The sequence below is a fragment of the Fringilla coelebs genome (assembly GCF_963513975.1).
Source record: "Fringilla coelebs genome assembly, chromosome: 21".
Taxonomy (NCBI): domain Eukaryota; kingdom Metazoa; phylum Chordata; class Aves; order Passeriformes; family Fringillidae; genus Fringilla; species Fringilla coelebs.
In genome coordinates, this window is record NC_140047.1 from 6,994,674 (window position 1) to 7,005,816 (window position 11,143).

General features: G+C 48.5%; 1 protein-coding gene across 2 annotated transcripts; it reads left to right on the top strand.

Annotated features, from left to right (window-relative positions):
- The first annotated feature begins 472 nt into the window (after nt 1-472).
- On the top strand, nt 473-10,891 carry TBC1D13 (TBC1 domain family member 13). 2 transcript variants are annotated; one of them, XM_084219872.1, is made up of 12 exons: nt 473-565; nt 724-797; nt 1,024-1,064; nt 1,480-1,541; nt 1,819-1,918; nt 2,978-3,060; nt 3,216-3,375; nt 4,142-4,349; nt 4,925-5,088; nt 6,595-6,755; nt 6,906-6,963; nt 7,695-10,891. In XM_084219872.1, the coding sequence occupies exons 1-12, from the start codon at nt 543-545 to the stop codon at nt 7,758-7,760; spliced, it is 1,200 nt and encodes a 399-aa protein (XP_084075998.1). In that variant the 5' UTR covers nt 473-542; the 3' UTR covers nt 7,761-10,891. The 2 variants fall into 2 exon arrangements, with proteins under 2 accessions (XP_084075998.1, XP_084075999.1); XM_084219873.1 differs by lacking the exon at nt 1,024-1,064 and having other exon boundaries at nt 528-565.
- Nucleotides 10,892-11,143: the final 252 nt, after the last annotated feature.

Consider the following 11,143-nt stretch of genomic DNA (forward strand, 5'->3'; position numbering starts at 1 on the left):
CGCCGCAGAGCCAGGGTCCCGCCGCGCTTGCTCACTGAGCGGGGCCATTCCCGCGAGCCCCGCTCACAGTTGCCATTGGCATGGGCCGGAACGTGCCCGGGACAGCGCGACCACCCCGCGAGTCTCCTCAGTGCTTGGGGAACCGGCTGCTCCAGCCCGCGGGGTCTCTCCTGGCGCTTGGTGCCCGAGGAGTGACCCACGCTGTGTCCCGCAGGCCGGGGGGGCGCGGGGAGCTGGGACAGGGCAGGGACCGGGCCCGAGGCGGGCAGGGGGCGGGCCTTACCGGACAGGGGCGGAGCTTACCGGACGATGAATACAACGGGGCGGGGCGGAGCTTTGCCACGGAGGGGGCGGGGCCAGACGCTCAGGAAAGGCGCCCCGGGGCGGTCGGGGGCGGGGCTTAGCGCAGGGAAGGGTTCGTGTGGGGCGGGCGGTTCCGCCACGCCCTCGCGGGGCGGGGCCCATCCCGCATCCCCCTCCCCGGGCAGCGTTTCCAGCCGGAGCGTTTATGCGGCGCGCGGGGAAGGGGCGCCGGGGCCGCCATGTCGCGGCTGCACCAGAGCAGGTTTGTGTCGGGGTCTCTGTAGGGACGGGGGTTCTTCTCCTCCCTACAGTGCCGGGGCCGCGCTGCGCGGGGTGGGGGCTCTCGCGAATCGGGGGCTCTGGGGGGTCTCGGGTTGCCTGTACCAACCCTGACGGCGCCTGCGGCTTCGCTCCCCTCAGGATCGCGGACTTCCAGGAGGTGCTCGGCGAACCCACGGTGGCTCTGACCAAGCTCCGCGAGCTGTGCTTCAGCGGTGAGTGCCGCGGGGACCGGCTGGGGAGGGGGCTCCGGGCTGGTGCCGCCTGACACGGGCTGTCCCCCTGGGAGATAAGCCCGTGGATAGCCCCAGCAGCGTCCCTGGGGAAGCTTCTTGCCTCTCGGGGAGGAAAAGTGTTGCCAGGCCCGTTTGTGAGGTGACATCAGCAAGCCGCGGTGAGAGATGGGCTAACGTGGTTATTTCTCTGCCTGGTGTTCCACAGGAATTCCCTTTGATGGTGGGCTGCGCTGCCTGTGCTGGAAGGTGGGTTTTGCTTGGGGCGCTTTTTGTTCTTGAGAGTGATGCTTTGGGTTGATTAAGTACACATAGTGCTTTTTTGGCGGTTAAAGTTGTAAACAAACAATAAATCCAGAGCTTAAAAGCCACTAGAAGTCAGCAGTAATTTGTGGAGATCAGCACTTTGCATGTGAGCAGCCTCAGTTTTAAGCAAGCAGTGCATTTCGGTCAGGTTAGCTATTGATCAGTCCTACAAATAGTTCTGTGTGGAAAGCCAGTCCCTGAAATATTCCTGACTGTTGCTTAGCAAAGTACTTGGCTTTCTGGAGAGAACTCCCAGTATTTTCCAAGAGCCAGTTTGAGCCGCTGGGTTTGCTTTGCTCATCTTGCAGGTGTAACAGCTCATTGAATACTAATTCCTGTTCACCTGTTTCCTGTGCAGATACTCCTGAACTACCTCCCTTTAGAGAAAGCCTTATGGAGCTCTTTGCTGAAGAAACAGAGGTGAGGCTGTTGGTACTTGTCCCTTTATTTTCAAAGATATCTGCAGAGAAGAAGAATAGTCTTTAAATAATTAAGTACTTTCATAAAACAAATTGTTCTTGTGTGTAATGTGCTGTTCCCGTCTGCCCAGTGGACTGACCCCTTCAATTACACTGAAGAGAAAATCAGGTGCCTTCTGGCTGAGCAGGATGGGACAGAAACATCTGTTTGAACTCTTGTCTCTGTGCTCACCTTGACCTTATCTTCCTCATTGCAAATTCCTCTTTTCTTCTTTAAGGGATCTGTATTCCCAGTTCCTAAAAGAAATGATTATCCAGCCTGGGATTGCCAAGGCCAACCTGGGTGTTTCCAGGGAAGATGTGACCTTAGAGGATCACGTAAGTGTTTTAAACCTTTGTGCTGCAGAAAATTCCTTGGGGAGTTTCTGGCCCCCTGGGCTGCTCATGGCTCTGTTCCCAACTGTTCTGCCCTGCCAGGGGGAGGGATGGGTCCCAGGTGCCAGCCTGGCACTTTTTTTGTGCTTGCCTTGAGTGTGAATTACTGGCAAAGCACTGATAGAGAGCTGTTTCCAGCTGTGCACTTCCCTCCTCCTGCCCTTTGGGGCTGCCTGCCCAGGCCATGGGTCTCCTAGGGAAAGGGAGAGGCTCACAAGAGGTTCCTGGAGCCATGAGATGCTCCCCTGGGAATTTGGGTCCGTGAGTGGATTCGGAGCAGAGGATAGAAAAGAAGCAGGAGAGTCAGGCTGGGCTGTGGTGTGGAAGGCAGGAGAGTTGATTATTTCTGATAATGCTGCTGGGTTGTTATTTTTTTAACAGACTATTTCCTGCATGCCTTGGCTTTCTCCTTCTCTGAAAGTGCTGTTAGGAGTGTGTGTGTGGGAGGAGTGAGTGAAGTAACTGATCAGAAGAGACTGTAAAATGATACAGCTGCTCCCATGACCATTCTGAGTGTTCACTCCCCTGCAGTCACCTGCCCCACTGTGATCCCTGGAGCCTTGGTGGTGTAAAACTGGCATGTCTGTAAAACCACACAGGCAGGTCACAGTGATCTCTGAATCCCTTGGAATGTAGCTTGTTGTTTTTTCCTTGGTTAGTTGTTAACTTTGTGTGGATCTTGGTGTGGAGAGAAGAGAGAGAAGAACCACAACATGAAAGTGCTGGGTGGGTGGATAACTCTTACCCCAAGTGTAAATACCATTTCCATGGTACAGGTTTGGAGCTGCAGTTAAGAATCTTGTTAACAGAGGGGAAAAAAAAATGCTATTTGGGCAGAAACTCCTGAAGAGATGAGTGAAAAGGATCCAAAATGTCAGAGGAAAAATGACCCTGTAGTGCTCAGATTGTGCTGATGGCAGAGCGACGCAGAAATGTTAAATCACTGTATGTTTACTGAGGATATTGATATGTGTGAAACACGCTTGTTGTTTCTCTCTTTAGCCTCTCAATCCAAATCCAGACAGTCGATGGAACACTTACTTCAAGGATAATGAAGTGCTCCTCCAGATAGACAAAGATGTCAGGTGTGTGAGGCACAACCACTCAGATTTCTGAACCCGGGTGGTTTGGTCAACAAATTGTACTTTGAAAACAGAGTTTAATATTAAACCGAGCCTCCCACTCAACATGGGGCACGAACTTCCTTCTTGTCCCTGATTTCCTCCTGTGTCCATCCTAGGAGGCTGTACCCTGACATGGCGTTTTTCCAGCGCCCCACGGATTATCCCTGCCTGTTGATCCTGGACCCCCAGAACGAGTTTGAGACGCTGCGCAGGCGGGTGGAGCAGACCACGCTCAAGTCGCAGACGGTGGCACGAAACCGCAGTGGGGTGACAAATGTGAGCTCTGGGTGGGGGCTGTCCTTGTCACAGGGCAAGGTCTCGGACTGGGAGGAGGAAAGGTGATTCTTGGGCTGTTCTCTGTTTCTCTTTCTGCTTGTACAGTGGAATTAAGGAAACACTGCAGCAGGTACTGAGCATTCTAGGGGCTGGACGTTGTAGAATCAATTGAAGTGCCTGACCGACTGCAGGGAATTATAGGTGTATTTAATTTTAAAGATTGTTTTTACCCGACTTCTGGTAGAGTTTGGAGTCACAAGTTATTTTATGCCTGACATGCTTTCCTGTATGGCAACAAAACACTGAAGAGTTAATTTACTATGAATTTATTCCAAATTTCCATAATCCTCCAGAGCTGGATCTCAAACTTGGAATCAGGAGTATCTGTTAAAATGCCTAGTCTGTTTCCTCTTTCATGAGTGTTACAGCACATGTGCTGTTGGGGAAGGTGGTTGCTCCCACAACTCTCAATAGCCTTCTCTCATACTACTGACAAAGAAGTGGAACTGCTGTGGTTTTTACTGTGTGAGATCATGTGGTGCAATGATTCAGAAGGAACTGTGTATTGCTGCACAAACTTTGCTCTTCAGGGACAGCCAGCACCAGGACTCCTCTGCCTGTATGCTCCCAGTGCTGCTTGTCTTGGTTTATGTGGTATAAACTGCCCAGATCTTTTGGGTGGCCTGTGTGTGTTAAAAGCCAAGCTTGGCACATGTGCTAAGGGATTTGTGCCACTTGGTTGTCCTGATTCAGCCTTGTTTTCCAGGTGAGCTCCCCTCTTAAAAGCACCCCCAGCTCTCTGAGCGAGTACGAAGTTCTGCCCAACGGCTGTGAAGCTCACTGGGAAGTGGTGGAGAGGATCCTGTTCATTTATGCCAAGCTGAACCCTGGGATAGCCTATGTCCAGGGCATGAATGAAATCGTGGGGCCTCTCTACTACACCTTTGCTACAGACCCTAACAGCGAATGGAAAGGTGAGGAAGCCTTTTAACTGCTCAGCAGTGGCTGTGGTACTGCAACTTCTCTGCATGGCATGAGGAATTTTGGGGAATTGGTGGAATCTGAATAGGCTGGGAGTGGTGAGGACATGGGAAGTGAGGATTTTTGAGCAATTTTTGTTTGTTTGTTAAAGTTAAAGTCCCTTTAGAAGCTTTTGTTTCCTTGTACTTTATATAGATGGTAAGGAAAAAATTGTAAGGGAGGACTTTGCCTGTTGCTTCTACTTCACAGGAGCTCTGAGGGTGTGTGCTGGTGGCAGATTATGTTCTTGTGCCTAGATAACTGTTTTGTGACCTCATGTCACGAAGACCTTGTGTTGGACACAGGGTTAGTATCTGCGGTGGCTCTGTAGATGTTTCTAGTTTAGAAAAAAAACTAAAAAAAAAAGTTGTCTAGTTTTGACCCAGACCAAGCAAGCCAAGATCTGGTGGGATCTACTCCTCAGATCCAATACAGCAACCAGATTATGGAACAAGGACAATTTTACAGCTCTGTACCTCTCTCAGTGAGGCTTCCTCTGTTCTCCCATGTTCTTCTTTTCTTTCCCCAGAACATGCTGAAGCAGACACATTTTTCTGCTTTACCAATCTAATGGCTGAAATTCGGGACAACTTCATTAAGAGCCTGGATGATTCTCAATGTGGTATTACCTACAAAATGGAGAAGGTGTACTCCACCCTGAAGGAAAAAGATGTGGAGCTGTATTTGAAACTGGTGAGGAGCCAGGTGTTTCTCTGGGTCTTGGGTGGGATGCGAGGAATGGCTTAACAGTGCACGTGAATGTCAGTTTTATTAAACTGTGCTTGAGTAGAGCACAGAGTGTATGAAGGGCTTTGCCTGTGGGGCAGAGAGACTCTTATTGAGAGCTGAAACAGCCTCTCCTTGGAGTGAGCCCAGAGTGAGCTGACACAGCAAGGCTTCCTCCCCTGCCTGCCTCTGAAAGCAAACTATAGTTGTTGCACAGCTGCCAGCTGGGAGTCTGAAGGGACTTGGCCATGATCCTTGGTCACCTGCATAGCTGGAGCTGGAGTTTTTACTCTCTTGTAGACATCAAAACATGAGTTTTGCTGTAGAGCTCTTAAGCATTCCAGGCTACAGAAATTGTTTCTGCTTTTAAGAACAAAACAAAAAACATCCCCCACGCTGCACACACACACTTCTATTGCCACTGGCTGCCCTGACAGCACTGACTTAAACTCCATGGAGCACATTCCAAAGGAGAAGTGAAATCCAGTGAGCTGGATGATCCCACTGGCCAAATTATACTGTTCCCTTTCATCCAGAGGTTTTCAACTGCTTTGGTTTTGTGTGAATTTTGTAGAACACATAGAAGGCAGCTTTCATTACAAACATCTCCAGTCTTATAGTCCATTTGGTGTGAAAGTTCAAGGAGATTTGGAAGGGAAAGCTATTCTTGTTACTGCAACCTTGACCAAATTACACTGAGGTATTTTTCCATCTAGAAAAGTCAGGATATGTTTCTTGTATAATCCAGAAGATGGTTTGTCAGCACAGTGACACAGCCCAGAATGTTGGCTGGTAGCAGATCCAGTGGGGAGAAAAACTGTCTAATGTTTGGCTGGCAGGAAATGGTCTTGGCTGTGCAGCAGCTGGTCTCAAAGAATATCAGCAGAATCCTGAGCTTGTTTGACCTCAGTTAAACTTAGGCTATGTTGGATTTAACATCAGAAAACAGGAAAACTTCAGGCTAAAGGTGCTTACAGCATGTTTTACTGGCCATCAGTATGAACTCTTTTCCATCTTTGTTTATCTTTGTGAATAGTAAACCTTTTCATAAATACAAGGGTTCTGGAAAGGAGAGGAAATCCTGACAAACAGTGCCTGTGTTAGCAGGGGAGGGCTGCAGCTTTGCAGATAAAATGCTGTTGAAATGGGAACTTCAAAATTACTTGGCAGGTTTCACAGAACACAAATAGAGCCTTTAGGGAGAAAAGCTTCCTTTACTCCATGTCGTGGATAGAGGAGCATTTTCTGGCTTGGCTGTAAGTGTGGAGTGTGGCTGCCCTGAAAATCTCTCGGTCAGAGTTGAATGGGAGAGTCTCCAAAGGATGCAGAGGTTTTCCTGCTGCTGCAGGATGAGCTGGGAGCTTAGAGCAGTGTTGGGGAGGAGACGGGGATGGAAACATGGGGTGCATCTCTTGCCTGTAGGGAACTGGCCGGGAGCACGTACTCATTGTTTGCCTGGTGCCTGTCTGACAGCAAGAACAGAACATCAAACCCCAGTTCTTTGCCTTCCGCTGGCTGACGTTGCTCTTGTCCCAAGAGTTCCTGCTGCCAGATGTCATCCGCATCTGGGACTCCCTCTTTGCTGACGACAAGCGCTTCGATTTCCTCCTGCTCGTCTGTTGTGCCATGTTGACGTAAGTACACACACACAGCCTTCCTGAGGCTCTTCCGTGGATCCAGGAGTCTTCTCTAGGCATGTGTTAGGGCATCTGGTGAAGAGGTTGTTGGTTTTAAAGTTTCTTTGTAAAGAGTCAAAAGTAGCTGAAATAATTTCCATCTTTCAGACTCATCCGGGATCAGTTGCTGGAAGGAGACTTCACTCTGAACATGAGGCTGCTACAGGTAAGAATTAAATAGAGTGGGTGCAGAGAGCAATTGGAAAAGTCTTAAAATAGTGCTGTGAGAGAGGATGACAGTATGTGAGAGGGTGGGAGGGTATGCCTGGTTCAAGACAAGTACCACATTTGTGATGTTTGCATGCAGGAAAATCTGCAGGGATCTTACAGCACTCTCATTACTGGAAGTGGGAGTCTTTAGCACATGCACCCTTTCTACCCTACAGAGAAATTATCATAGATTGGAGGTTTCTAATGTTCCTTTGGTTTGCAAAAAAATTTGAATAATTTCAAGCAAAGATGTGAAACCTTATGTAACTCTGCTAAATTTTTTGGCTAGAGGATTTTGTTCATTTCTGAGATCTGTGAGAGCCTTAGGTTGGAAACGCCTGCACTGCACAGTTGGATATCTCACGTTCTGCCAGTTCCTGCTTTGGGCTGTGCAAGATACTGGCTTTGATAAGGCTCTCTGGCGTGAGACAGAGCTCTGTGGCAGGCCAGGTTACTGTGCCCTTGGAGGACAAAGTGGAAAAAAAACAACAACAAACCTTCTGGAAGGGTACTGAGGTTTGATCAGTTATAAAACAGGAAACTGTAGCTGTTGAAGGAGTAACTGAACATGGCTGTATGTTATAATAAGCCAAGAACTTTGACAACAAAGTTTGCCTTGCTTAAACAAAACAATCTGTATCAAGAATGCTGGGAAGTCACTGAAATCCCTTTGCTTCCTTGCCATAGGATTATCCTATCTCTGATGTTCATCTGATTTTGAAGAAGGCAAAGGAACTTCAAGATTCCAAATAGTCCATGGTCCTAACAAAAAGTGTCAGAGAACTGTGTGGCAGTGGATCCTGGGAGATGGCTCCTTGCAGTGTGGTGCACTAAAGCTCCTCCTGGTCTCTGCAAGACTTCAGGATTTGTTAGAACTACTGGCCACCTTGAAGACTTCTACTCTATTTATTAGGTCAAGGACTGATTACTTCCCTATCTACTTGGGTCCTGCACTCCAGATTTTTCCACATCTCAAATGCCTCTTTGCTGCCAAAAGCAGTTCTTTGTATCTTTTTTTAATGACTTTGAGTTTGGGGAGAAAAAAACTTTCTGTCTGCATGTTCCTGAAGGGATGGACTCCTGTATCGTGGAAGTAACACACGGAGTAACTTCTGATGGGAAAAGGACAGACTTAAGTCCAGTGAATTTTGGTTGGGTGAGGATAGAAGGATCTTCCTCCTGTGAATAGAATGTATTCCAGTGAAATCACACATTCTGCCATTCAAGTAGATTCTGGATTCTCCTCTCTCGTGTCTGCACTTGGCCATCCCTGAGGCGTGTGAAGAAGAAGAAGATTGCATCACTTTCTGGTGAAGGTCACCTGGCAGTTTGCACTCCTTTGACTGGGAAAGAGATTTGGGAAGTTGAAGTGGGAGGATGTGGTGACAGCTGGTGGCTTTGTGCACTCAAACTGCCTGAATCCAGAACTGCCTTATCAACGAGGTGTCCTTGAAAGCAACACTGTGGTGGTTTTAATCCCCCCTGAAGTGTAGTTCCAAGTCAAGCCTTACTACGCACAGCCTTAGAGCAGGATTGTTGCTGCAGGGAGGCCTCATGCTGCTCTGAACTGGAGCATATCCAGCTACAATCAGGATTCTGAAACACAAGGAATGGACACCTAATCATGTGCAATGAAGACAGATGTATTTAGGAGCTTATACAGGCACAGAACTGGAGTTTTCTGCCTCAGTGGCTTAAATAATACTACTCCCATTAAGGTCTGGTCACAGTAACCTTGCTATTGTCTCACAGTACTTCTTGCCAGGAAGAGACAGTTCTGATCTGCAGTAAAAGTCCTTCTCTAGCACAATCCAGCAGGCATACAGGCATCTGTCACGAGCTGACTGCTGGGGCTGATCCACTGCTCTGTCCTGGTCCTGTTGGAGTCACAGTCCTGAGCTGGGCACTTGTTCCTCCTGAGAGGGAAACTGCTGCACTTCAGATATGGTCCAGTGGGCTCAGGTGAACAGGGACTGAGACAAACCATAGGGAGAACTGCTGACCTGAGCAGAAACCCTGACCCTCAGAGAGAGAAACTGCCAGCACCCAGGTGCTTGTGTGGTGCAGAAGCTCTTGAGTGAACACTAATCCAACATGCTTTTCCCTTTCTCACTGTGCTGTGCTGCCTCACCTCTGCTGTTGGACACTGCAGTCTTTGGTATTTATGGGTGTTGATTTGTTAAAGGTCAGTCAGTCTTTGTAAGATCTGCTTAAGCTGCTGCTGGCCTAGACTTGCCCTAGCAGGAGGGATGCTGGCAGCCTTCAGCTCTTTTTATTGGTGTTATTTCCTTCACTGAAGGCCTTCACAGGCTGCTGTAACTCTCACCAGGGAGATGGCAGGACAGGTTGGTGCACGTTCCCATGTTCTTATTGCAATCCCAAGCACTCTCTGCCTCTTGAGAAGGTGCTCGAGTACCACTTGTGCAGCCATGTGCTGCTGCTGTGTTGCAAGAGCAATTTAAGGTTTAAAGCAATCTGTAATTAATACCTGTGGCAACAGTATCCCTCTCTGCTGCAATCTTTTCTTGAGGGTATAGTTTTCCTCCAAGAAAAATGGGACAGGTAGACCAGGACAGCAGAGTGATGAAGCATCCTGGCTGCTCTGGCCACTGGATGGATGCTGTCTCTGAGCTGTTCAAGGTGGTCTTATCAGCTCTTGGGTACCTGCACTAGGGAGGCTTTTGGCCAGACCTGGTGTGGTCAAAGAACCACCTGGGAGGTTCTCTACAGATGTAGAACCAGAGGGCCCCAATCTTAGGCAGAATTGCTCCTACTCCAAACATTTCTGCCTCAGAATTGCTATAAATACTGCAGCTTTCCCATTCCACGCACAAACTGCTCTCATCTCCCTGAATCCTTTGCTGGGCTGTTTGTTCTGGGTACCCCTGGCACCTGCAGGGTTTCCTTATGCTGGAATTTCTTACTGGCAACAGGAGTGTTCCTGCTCTGAGCAGCTGGAAGTCTCCTTAAAGTAACCTGAGGAGGCAGCAGGCAAATCAGGAAGAAAGCATTACTTGGAAATGAACTTCTGCACGTTTTCAGCATAGCTTTGTGCCCTGAGGGTGACCATCCCACTGGGGAAGGCACGGGGGAGGTGGCAGCACAGGTGTGGTGCTGCCTTCTCCCTTCCTAGGTGTCCAAGGGCTCGTGATGTGTCACCTTGCTTCAGGGGGTGACAGTGAGTGCTTTTGAAAGGAGTTTGCAGTGGTTTAAAGGGATGCAACAAGGGATTTGGCTGCTGGAAAGGATCTCTGGGATAAATTCTGTAGCCTTATCCAAACTATGGCTGCCAAACCTACTGAGTTCTGTGGGGAGAGTTTGCAACGACTTTGAAACGTCCAGACAGGCTGTTCCATACATAAAAAGCTGTTTTATATTCCTGCTTATTTCCTTCCTGTGTGGTAGAACTTCTGTCCTGCTGTTGAAAGGAGTGGTACTTTTCATTGTCTCGGGACAGCCATTTCTTTATTCCAAGACTTTCTCCTTTCTTTAAGAGCAAAACCAGATTTTCTGAGGGGACAAAAGAAAGTCTTAACCTTTTACCAACTTTTGAATCTCCTCATGTTGCCCTTGGCTTTATTCCTCAAAGGTTTTTGGTGATTTATTTTTGTTGTTTTTGAAGTGAGACAATACTTAACTGGTGTTTCCTTGCTTGTGTGGCCAAGTAACACCTGTTCCAGCCTGGAGATGTTTCTGCTTCTGGTTTCTTACAATCCTGACCTGCTGAAAGAGCTGATCTTTGGGGTGGGAGGTGTTGGTCTGGGTTGCTTTGGAGACCCGTTATCTCATAGGGACTTGAACAGAGAATGTTTAAATAGGTCTTACCATGTGTTCCTCACAGGCAGACAGGGGAAAGGGAAATCACCTTCAGCTGGGAGGGAAAACAGGACACTCCTGGATGTGGGAAGAGATGAGTTTTCCCTGGGAAGGAGAGGTCTGTTCTACCTGCCCCTCACTGGAGTTCAAGCTTTGTAGAACTTGGTGGCTTTGCCAGTGAGGTGGATCAGGTTGCTGGTGGTGGTCACTCAGGAGACTGATTTTGAGTTTGAATTTTGTGACTCGACCTAGAATTATTCCCACTTTGGCATTGAACAGAGTGGAGGCCAGAAGTAGTTTTGGGGTAGTCTGGGAATCAG